The sequence below is a fragment of the Anas platyrhynchos genome, chromosome 7, assembly GCF_047663525.1.
Source record: "Anas platyrhynchos isolate ZD024472 breed Pekin duck chromosome 7, IASCAAS_PekinDuck_T2T, whole genome shotgun sequence".
NCBI classification, from domain to species: Eukaryota; Metazoa; Chordata; class Aves; order Anseriformes; family Anatidae; genus Anas; species Anas platyrhynchos.
In genome coordinates this window covers 20,611,911-20,629,464 of record NC_092593.1, presented here as the reverse complement: position 1 = coordinate 20,629,464, position 17,554 = coordinate 20,611,911, and the positions used below count along the sequence as shown (strand labels likewise).

The window sequence follows — 17,554 nt, the reverse complement described above, 5'->3', positions numbered from 1 at the left end:
CTAGGCTCTGTGTAACCCCTTTGTGTTACAGCCCTAAGTTTGCTTTTTGTCGTTTTAAGCTAGGGTGTGTGAAACTACTGCTTCAGAGTAACTCCAAAAGTGTATCCAGCTGAGCGTGCTTCAGTGAGCACTTACCCGCTCCCCCCAAAAGATCCGACTAAAGCACGAATCCAGGGAATAAACTTGGCCGTTGACAGGTTTTTTCTCAGAGCAGCCCTTCAATTTGTGTTGAGCCCGCTACAGCCAGCCTGGAAGTTGCAACAAGCTCCCTCAAGTAGTGACAAGTGTCAAGTCATGACAAGGTGCACAAAGGCCCGCCTATCCTGCTCCTTGCACCCACTGCCCCACCTGACTGGGGTGAGCAGGGCACGGCTGAGGAGAAAAATAGTCAGGGAAGAAAATTCTGTCTTCCTACACAGGAGTGCCCAATCTGTGCTGTTTGGTCTCATTACAGATTGAGGCAAAAATCCTGTTACATCATCAGGAGCATGATTGAATGTGAGTGTAGAGTGAGGTAAGTTTCTATTTCTGTAAGGGTACTATTAAACACACTGTCCTGGCAGTAAAAACAGAAATGTTTTATTAGAAACAAGCTTTTAAGCACATAATACAAGTAATAATACATTATATAAAGGCAGACATAAATGTAAAAAGCAATATGGTAGTGACAAGCAATAAAGAATAAACTACACAGCATTTGAAGATTTCAACATAAGTTAAGAGTTTTTAAGAAATAAAATACTAAAATGCATTTAAAAATTAGGACTTTTAGTAGAGGAACAACATGCCAAGAACCACTTTGAACATGAACTAACCTAACTTACTGATGTCAGCTACTGGTGCAGTCACTCATAAATTTGTGGAAGTATTACAACTGCATTTTTCATGTATCTTTCTAGTTAAAGGTAACAGAGGAGAGCTTACAGATAAAAGGGCAAAATCTAACAAGCATGTGGTTGGGAGAGGTGAATAGCTCAACTACCTCCTTGTCTTGTGACCTGGAAAGTGCGTAGGGAACAAACTGATGCATTTACTGTGTTTATCTAGTAACCTCTGAGTAGTGACATGAATGTCACTTGGAGACAGATATTTTGTGCTTGAAATATTAAAATTGGGTTTGTCAGAATACTTTTCCTTAAAGAAAGTGAAGAATCTGTAGAATTCATGCCAACTATTGGGTTTCTGTAATGAAGAAGAGAAATTATGTGATTTTTAATGACCAAAGATTGCTTCCCGAAGCCATGTTGATAAATTAAAATGAAATATAGTTGGTGATTATAACGGTAGTATTTAGAAGGCAGGGCAGTTAGTATCGCAAGTGCTATACTGATGTTACTGAATCTTGGTAAAAAGGAAATGATTACTTTTGATAGTGATGAAAATTTGGTATTTTGTTATACTACATCATACAACACGCATAGCTAGATGTTTTTCTAGTTAGTGAGTATACAACTTCACAATCTTAACATTCTTTAAATTAGTGGGTTTAATTTTACATACTCCATAATTAAACCAGAACAATAGTGTATGATTTATAGCAAGTAGCAAATTAATGACTTGCTAACTATTAATGTAGAGACAGATACAAATTCTTACCTCCAGAAGAAAATACACAAGCCTCTCTACATTCCTCTTCACTCTCAAAACGATTTGCATTCCCATGACAGCCACCATACCAAAACTGAGCACAAGCATTGGCTTGTTTATCATAATACCATTTTATGATATAAACACGGCATGGCCCTTGATCCAGCCTTAACTTGCATTGGAGGTCCAGAACGCTTTCTAAAAAAAGAAAGAAAAAGGAACAAACACAGCTGAGTGTGTAAAAATCAATTGCACTGCTTAATTTTTAACTTTTGAACTTTTTTTTTTTTCGCTGCTGATATTATGTAACCATTTAAGATTAACTTCTAATGATATTAGCGCATCTTAATAGGTCATTAACTAAACTGCCTCTTTTCTGACATGGTTCTAATAACTTAAAAAATAATAGTGTTACGACTCCCCATACAAAATGAGCAAACAGTATTTATCTGATTATTTTGACATCTAAATCTTAAAATCTAATAATCAGCAACAAATCTTGTGAGCAAAACAAAAGTGCCGTCCAAAGACTTCCATCAACTATTTTCAGACCATAAGTGTGACCATCAACTTTCTGCAGTGCATTGCTTTGGTTTTGACACTAGTTCTTTTTGTGGTGTGGGAGCAGAGGCATTAAAATAGTGGCAACCTACAGATACACATTAGAGAATTGTGACTTGCCAGTCTCACTCACTATAATACCATGAGAAAAACATTTTCCCTTCAAGTTTAATATTGTGATATCAGTGTTCTGTATGTGTCATTTGCATCCAGTATCTGGAAACTTAAATAAAATAAAATATTAGAATATAAAGCCTCTGGGTTAGTCGTGCCCATGTTCCCAGGAAACATACAGTCTATTATGATGTTGTTTAATCATAATACATTCTTACTGGAACTCAAACATCTGAACCCCCAAAGTGATGAACAGAATACATTAAGATATTTCATCTGAAAAGAATGAACCCTTTGAGTGGTTAGCTAATTACTGTATTTTCCTTCAAATGGCTTCAAATTCTTTCCTTATTTCTCTTCTGAAAGAGAAATCTTTCCAATTCTGAAATCATTGTGCTGCATCTTCTCTCTCTTTAATGCAGCCTCCTATCTCTGCAGACCAACCCTTTCTGGTTGAAGAATTCCATGCTTACTGGCCCACCTCAGCTAGTGCTACGTTTCTCTTTGATGCCGGTGCCATTTATCAGCTCAGTCTGCTTCTGCTATAAAATGAACAGTGAGGTTTGGCACTTGGGGAGATGAGAACTGGCCAACAGGCTGGTGAAGAATTACAGCTACATCTGCAATAAAATCCTGAAGTGGCTTCTTTTCCACAGCATGGGCTCATGAAATCTTCAGAGTGGATAGGCCCAACAGAGAGACTCTGATTTAAAGCCTTATAAAGTTAGTATCGTGATAAGAGAGAACAAAATGAAAAATTAGTTAGGATCTATAACCTGGCCTTGGTATGAGCCCTGCAGTTGAATGAGTCAGCACTTCATCTGATGGTGGCAATGATGATATGGCTGCAAGTAAAAAGAAACAACATGAGGCTTTTTTTTTTTCATCAGCCAAAAGTAACTAGAAGTTGGAGATATTAACAATGATAATACCTCTAGTGTCCACTGTTAGCAAAGATGATTGTTCCTCTTCCTCTAATTCCTCTTCATAAGCTTCATAAACTACCACAGGAGGTACTTTGGTCTGAAATAAACATTTGATTTTCTTTCCTTTACAGATATTGTGCAGTGTCTCAAAATGAACAGGCCCTGCACTGCTTAGGTTTTCTAATGTTTTTCCTTCCCATTTGCCCAGACTGCAGTGTTAAGAATCAGGATTTTAACCTCACCGGATTGGTTTACCAGGACAGCTGTCAATCCTAAACATGTTTTTTGTTTCTGTTTTCAGTTCATTTTTTTCAGAATTTTATTAGAAACTTTAGCATGCATGTTTCAGTTGAGTTTAATGACTATTTTTAAAGTTAATTATTACTGCAATTTCACTTTAATAAGGTTATTTTTCCCACTGGGACACAAATATAGCTGTATTAAACACAGCAATAATAATATTTGTAACAGTTTCAGGAATAAATTGTGGCCATTAGATAACTGTCTGCCTGCAATATCTGAACATGTATTCAGAACAGCCAGCTCCAAGTAGAGCAAATGAAAGGACCTACTACAGTACCTATCTTGGAAAAAAGTAAGGGAAAAGTTGTATATTGCATCAGGCAGCAGAGTAAGAAATACATCAAAAACTTTTGCTCATTAAACTTGCTGAATTTTCATACCGGGACTAATGGTTGAGGAAGATCACCAAGTCCCAGAGGACTTTCTGCAGTGGCTACTCCAGGTGTCTGTGCTGAAAGTGATTGCCCATTAACATTGTTGTTCTGAAGCATGTAATACGAAGAACTTGAAGATACTAAATGTAAAGATGGTCCGCTTATGCTTGCACCGTTTCCATTACGATTGTATATTAAGGTACCATGTTCATCTTCACAGAACTGGTTGACTAATTTGGACTCCAGAGCTGTTTAAAAGAAGTAGAAAACCCCATCATACACAGAAATTAATTGGATTTTTGAATTTGGATTATTTATACATGTAAATAATGTGCATAAAATCTAGTACTCCTTTGGATTATTTATATGCATCTAAGAAGATGACTCCAAGCTCTCTAAACTGTGTATTTTATTATCACAAAATCGCCAGTTTTTAAGTCCTCTACATGATCCAAAATATGGTGAACTCACTAGGGCTGTTCATTTAAGCTTAGTACCAACTACTAGTTGGTAGTGGGAAAGTGCTTACTTTACTCACATGAATAACCCAATGAGAATGGGGTATTGAAATGAAAGTAAATAATTAGAATTTACCCCAGCATTAGATACTGGTTTCAACTCCAGCAGATCTCGTGCATGAGCACTTACTCAGCTTAGAAAGCTAGTTTAAATGACTGCTTTCCTAGCCTGTAGGCAACATCCCCTGTTGGCATGATATTTCATTGACTTCACCATGACAACTTAAAAGAAGGAAATTTTTATCTCCAAGATCCTGTTATTTTGCACCTTTGAACTAATCCTGATCAGCATCAAAATATGATTTCAACAAAGATAACGTATTTTTTTTCCTCTGTTCTGAGAAGCATCAGATATAATGCAGAATAAAGCTGCAGTGAACGCACCTGGCAGGGTATTAAAGTCATCGATGAGATACATATGTTCTCTGTCTGGATCGGAAGCAATCAGATTTAATTCATGCACAAACTCGGCCTGTGTTGGATCTGAAGTATTTACAATTCCTATCGCATACATTTCGATGTTTGCTGCGTGAGCCTCTCGAACAACAATGTCTAGTTTCACTGCTTCTCTCTTGTCTGCTTGGCCGTCTGTTAGCACAATAGCTACTTTTCGCACTCCTGTTCGAGCACCTAAAAATCCTTCCTGGGTTGCTTTACGGATAGCAGTTCCTGTGTAAGTGCCTTCTCCCATGTATTGCATTTTTCTAATTGCTTGTTTGACATCCTGTTGAGTTGTGTACTTGTTGAGATCAAATTCTAGCCGAACTTCTAAACTGTATAGTACAAGGCCAATTCTGGTAGCGTTTCTGCCTACAGTTACTCTTTCTACTAAAGCTGTTACAAAGTCTTTGATAATCTCAAAATTTTCTGGTCCGACACTCTCAGAGCTGTCAATCACAAATACAAGCTCCATAGGAATTTCCTTACACTTAATACCACAACCTGCAAAGGAAAAATAATAATAAAAAATAACAGATCACAATGACTTGGTATCCTTTTGGAAAGGAGAAGAATGCAAGTTTTACAAAGAAAAACAGAGTCTGAAATAAAAAACTTACCACATATCTCTTTAATTAATTTAATTATATCTTCTCTCTGGATATGAAAAAAATACATATAAAAATATTGTACCATTTGCCTCTTTCAAATAATGCATAGCATTGATGCTACCAAAGATTTTGTTTTTGTTGAGTATCTGCGTCCACAAAGAACCTTAGTGTTTAACTTTCAAATCCGATCCTCCCAAAACTGGAATAAGTTCCACATTTTACAATGAGATATTTTGTATGGCATATAAGAATCATAAACGTGACAAAACAGAAACACCTCTATGTAAAACAATTAACTGCTATTATTGTAAAGAATGTTTGATGATGTGGTTCTCATTAAAACTTGAAGTCAAAACCCATTCAAATTTCAGAATCTAAATAAATTGGATATTCCTTTGCTCTTAAAAACAATAGGGAGTGGAGAAGTAGACACAGCTTCAGGAAACATGCTGCTTTTAGTGAGCTGGCATGTGAGAGTGCCAAGTCAGAATGGAATTGAGATTTGTGAACACTAGTGTACCTGGCCCACTGTATTACCCAGCTTTCAGCACTAAAACCAGCTGTTTTCTTCAGAGTTGTCTGTTCAGAGAAGTGATAGCCTCAGTGACATGCAAACAAAACTTTCTTTATTACTAGAGCAATCATTTATTATATGTTTTGAAGTGGTAGGACTCATTTGGCACTGAGTCAGTCTTTCAAATACAGCCTTTTGCCACTGCAAATAGCTTCTGCCACAAACCTCACTGACATGCTGAATTTGGGCCTTGTGCAATTGATGTTTAGCAGGAGTATAATTAAGGCCCAAGGCATGATAGACCATGACAGGTTTGAAGATCTTTGCTCTTTAGACTCTTGATTACTGTTTTAAAAAGCTTCCTTGCAGCAGGTACACACCTGGCTTGTCTAACACTAACTGCAAAAGAACATAAAGAAGAGAGAGAAGTAAAATCACCAGGAATTTTAAATTCCATATCAGCATGAGGCAGATGAAAAAAAAAATCAGAAGCTTTTCTTTCTATATTATTATTGAGCTACACCTAGTCAGAAAACCCTTCCTATAATAATTTATGTAGGTTGCATTTTAATTGGTCATACCTTGTGTTTTGTTTATAATCTTGCTCTGATGGAATTTAAAGAAAGGAATTTGCTTACTGTGAGGCCTTGGTCTCCTTTTGGTCCAGTTTTGCCCTGTAACAGTGATCATTAATTAAGCTACTACAATTTGTTAGTAAGACTGCTATTCAGAATATTACTTCATCAGTACCATTATTGAATTAATATGTAGTCAATAAGAACTTCTGCTAGAAAAAAGTGTTCTTGTGATACTAGCTTGTACCTACCATATCTGCACCACTGGAAAGATGGTAAGGTCTTTATGCATAGTGGATGACCTCAAGTCTCCCATTGAGTCACTGAATTTTGGGTTATGTATACTTAATAGTATGCAAATGCCAGAATAGAAGGGTACCATGTTTTGTTTTACATGTTTTTGTTTGGCTTTTGGGGGCCATTCCATCAGCAGAAGTTACCATTTTGCCTTCTTTCATCAGTACGTCAGCTTCAACCTACAGTTGCTTGGTTGCCATAGAATAGAACCACATAGCTTTCTTCTTAAAACACACCTGTTGGCTTTCACTGCCTCAAGAAGGAACCCGTGTTTTGTGATTGAGGTACTCAGAACAGAAATGTCTTCTTTGTGCTTTTATATGTTTTCATATTTTCAGTTTCTTAAGTATTTTAGATTATGAGTAGTTAAACAGCAAGAAAAATGCATAACTCAGCTTTAGTTTTGAGCAGTTAAGAAAACAGACACGATAAAACTGAATTACTCACAGGTTCTCCAGCTAAACCAGGGTCACCCACATTGCCCTTGTCTCCTTTTTTCCCCTTTTCACCTGAAGCTCCTCGATCTCCCTTTGAAGCCATGTAGGTAACCAGATAGAAAGTGTAAGTAATTTTTTTATTACATTTTTCACAGTTTTTGAATTTTGTGAAGAAGTTGTACTATTGGGTAAGCATTTTCATGGGAATAATAGCTGAAGTAGTTTGAAAAATGAACCATCCCAAACAAGTCTATGTAGACAGAAGGGTCTCATAGGATACTGAATGATGAACATGAGTATGTGTCTGAGAAAACTAAGATAACCATAGGGAAATTGAGAAGAAAGGTGGGGGATGTATTTGGAATGAGTAATGGAAATATTCTGAGAAACCTTTTGGCCCAGAAAAGGTGCTTAGGTTAGCAAACAAAGGAATTAGTGCCTTCGGGTTTGATTTTTGCTAGGCTATGGGAGTTTGTATATTTTTTATAAACTGATGTGATCACATCCAAAAACTGATTTCAACACACATTTGTCTTAGCACTAGTGTAATCCCCAAATATTGCATAACTCTGTGGGCAAATGAAAGTCGACAATATTAAAACCAATATCTGTATTTCTTTTAGCTGCATTAGCAGATAAGCCTCACATGATATTAACATATGCAACATGGAAATTAATATAAAATATTAAAAGGGTCACGTGAATGGCTGGGGTTTTCCCTTTTCACAGAATTCACATGCCTTTAGTGAGAGCTGACTGTACTGAGCATTTTCAGTATGTTGGTTTGGGGCTCAGACATTATCTCTGATTTAGGTACCATACCTTCTGTCCCAAAAGCCCTTCTCCAGGAGGGCCTCGTGGTCCTGGCATTCCATGAATTCCTTGTTCCCCCTAATGATAATCCAGGTTAATGATATTAACACTACATAGTCACTCATCATGCGTTATTTTTAAATGTTCAAAGAGGAAGTGTTTCAACTGCATTTTAACAAGTGTGTTCAGCAGTATGTCTACTCTACTATATAATGTGTATAACATACAATATTTGAAAACTGCATGATCATTATCTGTTCTAATTTTCCTGTTCTCTCTTTCCATCCCACTTTATACCTTCTTGTTCCCCTTTTCTTTCTTTTTGCCTTTTGAATCCGTCTCATCTGATACATGTTTCACATAAAAGTGCAAAGTACAGGGGAAATGAAACATTACACACAGATTCAGGATGGAGAATGTTTCTCTACCACAGGTGGTAATTCATGTAACTACTTCAAGCTGTCTCTGTGGGTATGAAAGACCTGGGAAGAGGATAAATAATATTTTTCATTCTGGTTCATTTTGTGAGTCTATCTTTCCCTCTTAAAAGATGTCCCTGCTTTCTCCTCCCCCAGTCCACACACCTTTGGGCTTGTTTGCAGCAGTAGAGACAGAACATACTTTGTAGGTGCTTAAATTATCTTTCTCACTGTCCAACCTCAGGTTCTGTTGCCATATAAGTGATAACAGTGTGCACTCTGTTGATTCCTTAATACTGTGATGGTCAGACTGAAAACTCAGCACAGGTTAAATACTGAAGACACAGTATAAGAGAGTCATCTTACCTTAATTCCTTGAATGCCTTCACCAGGAGGTCCCAATGAGCCAGGTGGCCCTGGGCGTCCTGTGGCTCCCTAGAGAGAAACCCTGCATGTTAAGTACAATATTCATAATAAAATCGCACAATAATTTGTTGTACCACCATGTAATTTCCTGTCAGTCCTTTGCGACATTAATATCTTTTTATAAGTAGTGAGGATAAAGTTGCTCTGGCTGATAAATATTTTTTTTTATCCTTTATCAGATTATTTAAATCCAGTTGATACTTCAAAGGAGTTACTCTGGACCTTATGGTCAGAGAACATGAATCACCTTGCTGTTTGAGATGAGCGTTGCACTGAAGGATGGTTTGTATTGGTGGGACACTGAGGACTGAATTATGATTTAAGAGAGGATTATAATTTCCTAAATGATGTGGTATCTTTCATCACCACTAAGCTTACAGCGTCAGACCTGCAAACATACACAGTAATGTGGCATTACAAATACTCTCTTGTTGCTAATTTATAAGCTCATTTTTTAAAGAACTTAGAGAAAATATTTTAAAGAATTTAGAGAAAATGTTCCAGTTCCATATGTTTTCCACAGGAAGTAATCAGAATGCATGCAGTATAGTATTAATTTTATACCTGTATTGCAAATCCAGTGGCCTTGCATGAAATTCTCAGTTTTCTCATTTGTAAGGATCCTGTATTCATGCCTAGCACAGGTGGGATTGGTGCTGTACCACCACTTAGCCATAAACCTAGCCTGCAGGCCAATGTGTACAGTCCAGGACCAGCAAGACACATTGTACAGGTGATACATCCTGATGTTGTGAAATCCTTCCTTTTGTCCCAGTTCATTTCTCTTATATTCACATTCACATCCTGAAACAGCTTTTTGAATTAATAGACTTCTGAAGTCAAGCTGGAAGAGCATGAATTTTCCATTTTGGGAGGTTTCATAAGGAAAATGGCTTCTTATTATTTCCTGGCATTTTTTCAGGATGTATATTATAATTATATATTACATTAGATTATTATTGATTTACTTCATACAGTAAAGAAAAGAAAAAAAAGAATTCTGGAAGAGCTCAGCAGTTTGCCTACAGCTTTAAGACTAAGAAAGGCAAGACACTGCTAAGTGCTTACTAGTCCATTAATCCTAGGTCTGGAAAAATGCTAGATCTGAAGAAATTTTTGCTACTAAATTGGAGGTACTGTTTGCAGGAGCTGCATGTTTTCTTCATGCAAGCTTATCATTTATTTATCCTCTGCAATAGGGAAGAGGCCATGGTTTATGTCAGGTTAACAGAAACATTTTTGATTTTCTACAAATTAAAGACACTATATTCCTTAGTTATCTGTTGGATTATTTATTTCTAGTGAAGTGTGAAGACAGAAAACATAAAGATGTGTATGCATGATCACATTCTATACTTTTTTTTTTTTTTTTTAATAGATATGGGAGATGTAATTGTTTAAATAGCTTACTTTTGGTCCTGGCAGGCCTTCTCCTGGGGGTCCTGGGAGACCAATTGGTCCTCTACTACCGGGATCACCCTGAAAATTGATACTTTAAAAAATTAGTGAATATCAAAGTTTGATTTCTAGAATTCTCAGCATCTGTTGTGCTCAAACAGGACAAAGAGAGATTTGCTGAAAAGCACAGTGTAAGTCTAAACAGAGCTAAACCATGAATACTGCAGACAAGATGAGAAAGATAATGGATTTTAACAATGGCCTAAACATACCCAAGACATGTACAGTCAGGCAAGTTACAGATAAATTACAATTCCCATATCATAAAATGAACTACAGTTCCTCCAAGCCAACAAAAATCTTTTTGCTTTCTTGCTTGTCAGAGTTGGATCATACTTGATGTGCACATTGGCACTGCTCTAACATACTTTTCCTGTGAGTGCCTTCAGACAGCTAGCAGTTTGAGGAGAATGGAAAAAAGACATTTCTCCTTTTAAGATAAAGGAGGTATGTTTAAATAGCTGCACTCAATCTGTCAATTGCCTGTATAATTCAGGTAATCCTACAGTCAGCACCAAGATGAGTTCTGAACTGAAGCTTGAAGATCTGCAATGGAAGCTACCTTTTATATACTGACAAGTAAGTTAAAGCTGTATGAAAAAAATACTCCAACGGTGACTGGGTAGGAAGTATATCTGCATGGAGTGTATGTATGCATTTACTTTTCTAGAAGTTAAGGTCTGTACCTTAGGTCCTGGTAGTCCAATTCCATCAGGGCCTTGTTCACCAGGAATCCCAGGAAGGCCTGGCAAGCCCTGAAATTGTATGCACAGACAGAATATGAATTTAACTTAATATGAATTTAACTTAAGGCTATGTTGACTGCATTTTTGTTAACATTAATATGGCTAGTATCTTGAATACATTGTCTCTTAGTGGGGTCACTGAGGTCTGTAACTGCTTAAATTCCACTCTGGTAAGCCAGAAGTTGTGTCAGTGTGCATCTGCATATCACCAATATGCTAAATAAGCTGAATATCCCCAAAAGTTGATTTTATCTATCTGCTCACAATACATAGCTAGCATATCACCAAACTCCCTGACTGTAGGCAGTAATCCTCCTTCAGTGCTCCATACACATGCAAGCAAGGGAGAGGAACAGAAGGCCTTTTCTCTTTGTATCCTCTTTGCAGGCATTAGTCATATGTACCAGTACAGGCTTCTGTAAAGGTCTGTAAAGCTGATCGACCCATTCTTTGCCACATCCTCAGCAGCCTGTTGAATAGAACTGAGGACTGTTTGGTCTTTTGACTCTGGACACAGTTGCTTTTTCAGTGGTTCTGGAAGATAGTGCTGCCCAGAGCACACACCCACGTATATGGACTATACCCCGTTCAGCTGGGCTATGATCTCCTGTTTGGGAGTTAAAATTCTGGATGACTGGGCAGAAGACAGTATCTTACATTAATCTTACATTAAGATATTGAGGGAATTGATTGAAACGTTGGTGATACTTAAAAAAAAATCCCTGCTTAGAAAGTGTTGCATTGTGTAATCAAGAGAAGTGTGGGACTTGCACAGTCTTGGACTACTTCAGATTTCTTTTTCCTTCCATGCTGAAGTGCATTTCCACAGTTGAGGAGCATAAAAGACAAGCAAATCTTTTTTGGCATGTCAGCTGTGGAAGTTAATCACTTTGGTGTACCTATTTGTTCCCAATTCACCTTAAAAAAGCTGTCTGTAAACTTACAGGTGGACCAGGATAACCGTCTCCTTTTGGCCCAAAGGGCCCAGGGGGTCCTGGAAGGCCTCGGTCACCCTGATGAAGGCAGGAAAAACAGATGAGATGACTGCCAGTGCAATTGCTAGCAGGAAATGCTCCATGAAAGTGAAACTTCTTTGGCAGGCAGTAAGTTGATTTTATCTATCTGCTCACATATTTTACTATGTAAATGGTTATTGGAGGTTATTAATCCTGGGCTAAAAGTGGGATATTTAATAGCTCTGAGGATATACTGGACCTTCCAATTTTAAGTCACTAATTGGATCCCTTTTGAGAGCTCAGTCTGCTATTATTATGACACCATGTAAGAGGGAATGGCTTCAGTTGCATTCCCCATATTTTTATTTATTTTTATCATGATTATTATTGCTCCAGTTTTGGGGGCACAAGCCCATCTTGACAGACAGCCATAAGTCTAGCATGGGAACTGAATTACTGAGTAGCTGTTTTAGATAATGCTAACTGAAGATAGATAAACTACTATACATGTAGAGCACTGTGAAAGTTCTGTATTGCTTCTGCACGTGCTTTTTGTTCTTTGTGGTGAGAAAAAGGACTCAGGGCTGGGGACACCAGCAATTTGCGTGGTCAGTTTGAAAATGTTTTCTGTCACAAGGTTCCTGCCTGATTTTGTTGTTCCAGAATTGTATTTTCCTATACTGCTGTGGAACCTCATTAAAGCAATTGAGTATAACAGGAGCTTGTTAGCAGAGATGCACTATTGAGCTCTTTTCATGGATCCAGATAGCTGGAGTATCTCAGATACAGAGATTTACCAGAAAAAGTAAGAGGATTAAACCCTGGCAGCAGCACTGGATGGTGCAGTGAATTGCTCTGAATTACAGCTGAATGGATGATTTGGATGGATGTCTGTGTTTGTCCCTCCAACTACCCAAAGTACGGGTACGCGTAACAGTGCCAAGAAAAGGCATAAATTATTTTAAAAAATTAAGTTATAGAAAGTTTTACCTTGTAAAGTTTGACCTTACTACACAGCTTAGTGCAGACGTTTATCTAAGAGAGAAGCAACAGCAAATGCACTAATATTGATAGCAAAAAGTGAAGAACATAGTCACAGAAACATGCTGAGCATGATCTAAATAAAAGAGCTTTGACAATTTAAGATTAGTCAGAGAACAAGGGACAGGGGCTGTACTCGAGTATTGTCAAATTCACTAGGTCAAAGCCTGAAGAAAAGTTGAATCTAGCTAACACTGAGACAAGATGAGAGAAGTGCTAGAGAGAAGTCCTTAGAGGTTAGCTGCTCTTTCATGTTCTTCTTTCACTGCCTAAGGAATCTCTTCTCACATGGCCAGTTTGGCCCATGTTCTGAGATCTTGTTGGAGTCTACGGATTACTCTGTGCCATACCTAGGAATGAAGCCATGTACCTAAGAAGGACCCTGGCTGAGAAAAATTAACTGTTTGGCATGTATGCTGCTGTAAGCACATAAATCAGGTGTCCTCTCCATATTTACTCATTATAAATTAAAAATAGTCAAATTTTCCCTGGTCCTCTGCCATGTGGAAGCTTATGGTTCATGGAGTCTGGAAGATTGACTGTCCATGGTGATTAATTTATTAATTTAGGAGCTACCTTTGCCCCAGGAAGCCCAAAACCTGGTTCTCCAATTGGTCCAGCAAGACCAGGTAACCCAATGTCACCCTGCAATGATGAAAACATGTACCCTAGTTAGTTATTTCATTAAACATCAATCATAGACTGTTTTTTATTATATATTACACACAAACAGATATGTATCAAATTTAATAATTATATATATATATATACACACATATAACATATATATATACGTATATATATATACATACATACATACATATATATACATACATACATATATATATATATATATATACATACATATATATATACACACATATATTTGTTTCATGGGCATTTAAGATAAACACCAAGAACAGATGAAAGAAAAATATTTTGATACCAAAGATATCAAAGACAAAAAATGAACTGAACACAGGTAGACTACACCTCAAGCTGGCAAATAATACCAGGTCATGATGGTAACTAGAATGCACACAATATATAATCGTCAATAGGAAATAAGACATTTTAGGTAACCTTCTAAGGCTGAAATTATTTACACAATAAGCATGTCTACTTCATTGTTTTCATACTGTATTTGAAAGCACTAGGAGCTGGAGTGCAGATGTTACCTTTGGTCCAGGCACAGCTCTTCCAGGAGGGCCTGGCATTCCAAGACGTCCTGGCACCCCAGGCTCTCCCTGCAGTGAAGGAAGGAGAGTGAAAGCAATGGATTTTTCTGCAAGTACCATGAGCATATCTCAGAGAAAACATCTGTGTGGCAGTTTATCATATTCCAATAAAATTCTATTAGAAGTCTCAATATTTTGTTGATATTGTATGTTAAGTGAAATCTAGCCATTGCAGAACTGATAAGCAGTATAGTTCTGATTTCTCAATGGAAATGAGATTCCTCTCAGTCACTGAATAAATGTATATTATTAGAATTCCTTTTCTTAGGGTATTCTAGACTTGGTTCAGCACTCAGGGCTTCCTGCTGAGCTGTGTAGGTGTACAAGAAAACATTTATTTTTTCTGTCAGAATAGATTTTTTTTAATTGTCCTTTTAGTGTACTTTATTACCTCTTTTTATTTTTCTTCTTATGTGGAAATACTATTGTGTGAATTAATAATAAAAGACTTCATAAGAAACTGGAGGAGAAACTTCTCACTTTCAGTGAGTAGTGAGAATTCAAACTCCACATCCCTAAAAGAGTATCAGCCATGAATGAGTCTGATCAGTGTAAGGGAAAATAAAATCCTGTTACACGTGTATATGCTATACACCATATTGTCTTCCCAAATATTTCAGCATAAAATGCCAGTATTAGTGCCCCATAGCTTTTTCCAAGTCACTGGGGAAACAGCAGGTGAAAGTAAAGTTTTTTAAAAATGCTTCCAGATGTTTATAGTGATCATAGTGTGTCTTGCTAAGGGAAACCTTAGCTGAACTTTGTGGGTTTTGGTAGTTCTTAAGAAGCAAGCTAATTCTAGGCAAGTTGTTCCTGCGATCTACAACAAAGCACAGTTCTGTCGGGCTGTTTTACACACATAACATGATAATGAACATACTTTAGCTCCTGCAGGCCCAGGCACTCCTGTTGGTCCTGTTAATCCACGTATTCCTCTCTGACCTTGATCTCCCTACAGAAATGGAGAAGACATGTCACATGTAGCCAAATATTAAGAACATGTAATTGGTGTAATGTCTTGGACAATGACTCCAGCAACTTCCAGTGTCTTTATTTTATAGGGTAAAGATTACAGGATAAAGATAGTGACATGAGAAACCATAATTACTTTTCCATCAGCGAATTAGTATAGAGGACCAGTACAAGAGTATTTTATTTGTTTGTTTGTTTCTTTCTTTTTTTTTGAAAAAGATGTCCTGGATGGTCTATTATCAACTTCATTATTTACCAAGTTGGTTTACACTGAGGCTGGAACAAATTCTGCAGCTAGCCACTTCTAGAAACACTTGTTAACCTATTTTTTGAGATGTATATTTTCATTACTTGTGTTAGACTAAAAAAAAAAAAAAGAAGATTTTGACAAAGCTATTCCTGGAGCCTTACAATTCTGAATGGCACCTGTAGTAAGACATTCTCACCTTCTCCCCCTGTATTCCAACTCCTGGAGCACCTTCAGGGCCTCTAAGACCAGGTAATCCTGGTTCACCCTGGAATGAAAAAATTAAAGCACCGTTTCAGAGAACTAAATACACATGGTGCAGAATTAACTTTATATTCATCTGAATAAACTCAAAGTCAAAGACTTTTAAAAGTCAATGGCAAAATTCCCACTGATGTCAGTGGGCCCAGGATTTTCTTCCCATATTCAGAAGCAACCACTGTAAAACTCCAGGTGGAATTAATGAAGTAGCATGTTTACTAAGTAATAAGTGAACACTCTGAGTACAGATTTTTTAAATATATGGGTATCTCATTCTGGGAAAATACGATGATCATAAGGCTACAAAGGGTTGCCTTTAGCCTTTGTAGTGACCTTCCTTTTGAATTGAAGGGAATTTAGGGGATTAAAAAAGCCGACAACTGTAAACAAGATAATAGATGACCACCACCACCACCCCTGAAAAAAGAAGAAAAGGTTTCCTTAAAATCATATGTTTGAAAGAGAATTTTTTCACCAAAAATGTGCTACATTTCCACTTGTCCATGAACACCACTTCTCTTTTCTAGGTTTGGATATCAGCACAGGGTAAACAGTAGGAATGTTTGAAAGGAAGCAAGAAGGCTGCAGAGAGATGAACCAACCTTTTGTCCAGGCGCTCCATCTTCTCCTGGAAGGCCAGGCAGACCTGCAAGTCCTGAAAGGCCTGGCTCACCCTAACATCAATAAAAAGTAAGTCTTTCTGTTAAATACGGACTTGGTACTATTCTTTTGCTGAATCAAGGAAATTTATTTTAAAAAGGCTACTAAACTGTGTGTATTTATAGCAAACACATGCATATGAACCAAAAATCTTGTATTTTTCAAAATAATGACAACTGCCATTTATTACTAACAAGGGAAGAAATATGTCTGATTGTTCTAACTGTGCATTTTATCTAGACAAATAATGTTATTAGCTGTTAATGCTCCAGGTAATTCTTAAAAAATAATAATACCATAATTTCATTAAGTGGTAGCTTTAAAAGTAATAGGAAGACCCGACTGTGATTTGATGATGGGCATTTTGATGGTGCATATCAATGTTAATCTATTAATGGCATTGGCCTATTTATATAAGGTTCAAAATCCTGACCTAGTTTTAGATGAAATGGGGTCATTTGGGATCAAATGGATTCACTCAGCGTTACCATAGTTTGAGAAATGAAATCAAGTAATGAAGCAGTTTATTTCCTTTTCCAACCCCCATCCCAAATTCCTATGTAACAAACAAAAAAGCAAACTCAGGAGACACCTTTGCCTTTCTACTGTCATGGAAGTGCATTTTCATCTACTCTCCTATTTTATGTTAATCTGGCTGTTGGTAACATAGGGACTTGTTAATATCTCAGTCACTTCAGCACTGAGATAATGTGGTTACAACTTCCTCTGTGTTCCAAACAAATTCTTCTTTTGTCTAGTAGCACAGCTTGCTTACTGTACAAATGTGTGAGGGTGTAGGTGTGGCTCTGTTTACACCATATCATTTTGTGTGAAGAGGGAAGGAACAGTACAATAACCACTGTTCTGTGCTTTTTTCACCAGCTCAGGTTGTAGTTTAGTTTATGCTGGGGACTGCCATTTCTGACAGGTGTTTAATATTTTGGATCGTTGTCTGGGCAAACCTGTAGGTGAGGTGTGTGCTACACTAATCTGAACATGGGTAGGTACATCAAAAGTTTCAGTCACAATAAATATTCCTACTTTTGTACAGAACTGGTATAT

General features: G+C 37.2%; 1 protein-coding gene and 1 long non-coding RNA gene across 5 annotated transcripts in view; one reads left to right on the top strand and one right to left on the bottom strand.

The window, feature by feature from the left end:
* Positions 1 to 378: 378 nt before the first annotated feature.
* On the top strand, positions 379 to 16,478 carry LOC140002930 (uncharacterized). Its single transcript, XR_011810624.1, has 5 exons — positions 379 to 514; positions 9,093 to 9,195; positions 10,868 to 10,950; positions 12,064 to 12,220; positions 16,360 to 16,478. It is a non-coding gene; the product is annotated as an uncharacterized lncRNA (long non-coding RNA).
* Positions 508 to 17,554, bottom strand: part of LOC101804634 (uncharacterized) — a 54,737-nt gene continuing 37,690 nt past the window's right edge. For 3 of the 4 annotated variants that reach the window (XM_038182284.2, XM_072040922.1, XM_072040923.1), the window contains 20 exons: positions 16,435 to 16,506; positions 15,771 to 15,839; positions 15,233 to 15,304; positions 14,293 to 14,361; positions 13,691 to 13,759; positions 13,064 to 13,108; positions 12,062 to 12,130; positions 11,058 to 11,126; positions 10,324 to 10,392; positions 8,854 to 8,922; positions 8,078 to 8,146; positions 7,266 to 7,346; positions 6,585 to 6,620; positions 5,442 to 5,478; positions 4,768 to 5,325; positions 3,872 to 4,113; positions 3,195 to 3,285; positions 3,039 to 3,107; positions 1,597 to 1,785; positions 508 to 1,182 (listed from right to left, as the gene is read on the bottom strand). In XM_038182284.2, coding sequence (XP_038038212.1) covers positions 1,172 to 1,182; positions 1,597 to 1,785; positions 3,039 to 3,107; positions 3,195 to 3,285; positions 3,872 to 4,113; positions 4,768 to 5,325; positions 5,442 to 5,478; positions 6,585 to 6,620; positions 7,266 to 7,346; positions 8,078 to 8,146; positions 8,854 to 8,922; positions 10,324 to 10,392; positions 11,058 to 11,126; positions 12,062 to 12,130; positions 13,064 to 13,108; positions 13,691 to 13,759; positions 14,293 to 14,361; positions 15,233 to 15,304; positions 15,771 to 15,839; positions 16,435 to 16,506 — 2,055 coding nt within the window. In that variant the 3' untranslated portion in view covers positions 508 to 1,171. The remainder of the gene's footprint in view (positions 1,183 to 1,596; positions 1,786 to 3,038; positions 3,108 to 3,194; positions 3,286 to 3,871; positions 4,114 to 4,767; positions 5,326 to 5,441; positions 5,479 to 6,584; positions 6,621 to 7,265; positions 7,347 to 8,077; positions 8,147 to 8,853; positions 8,923 to 10,323; positions 10,393 to 11,057; positions 11,127 to 12,061; positions 12,131 to 13,063; positions 13,109 to 13,690; positions 13,760 to 14,292; positions 14,362 to 15,232; positions 15,305 to 15,770; positions 15,840 to 16,434; positions 16,507 to 17,554) is intronic. The other variant, XM_072040924.1, reaches the window with a different exon arrangement.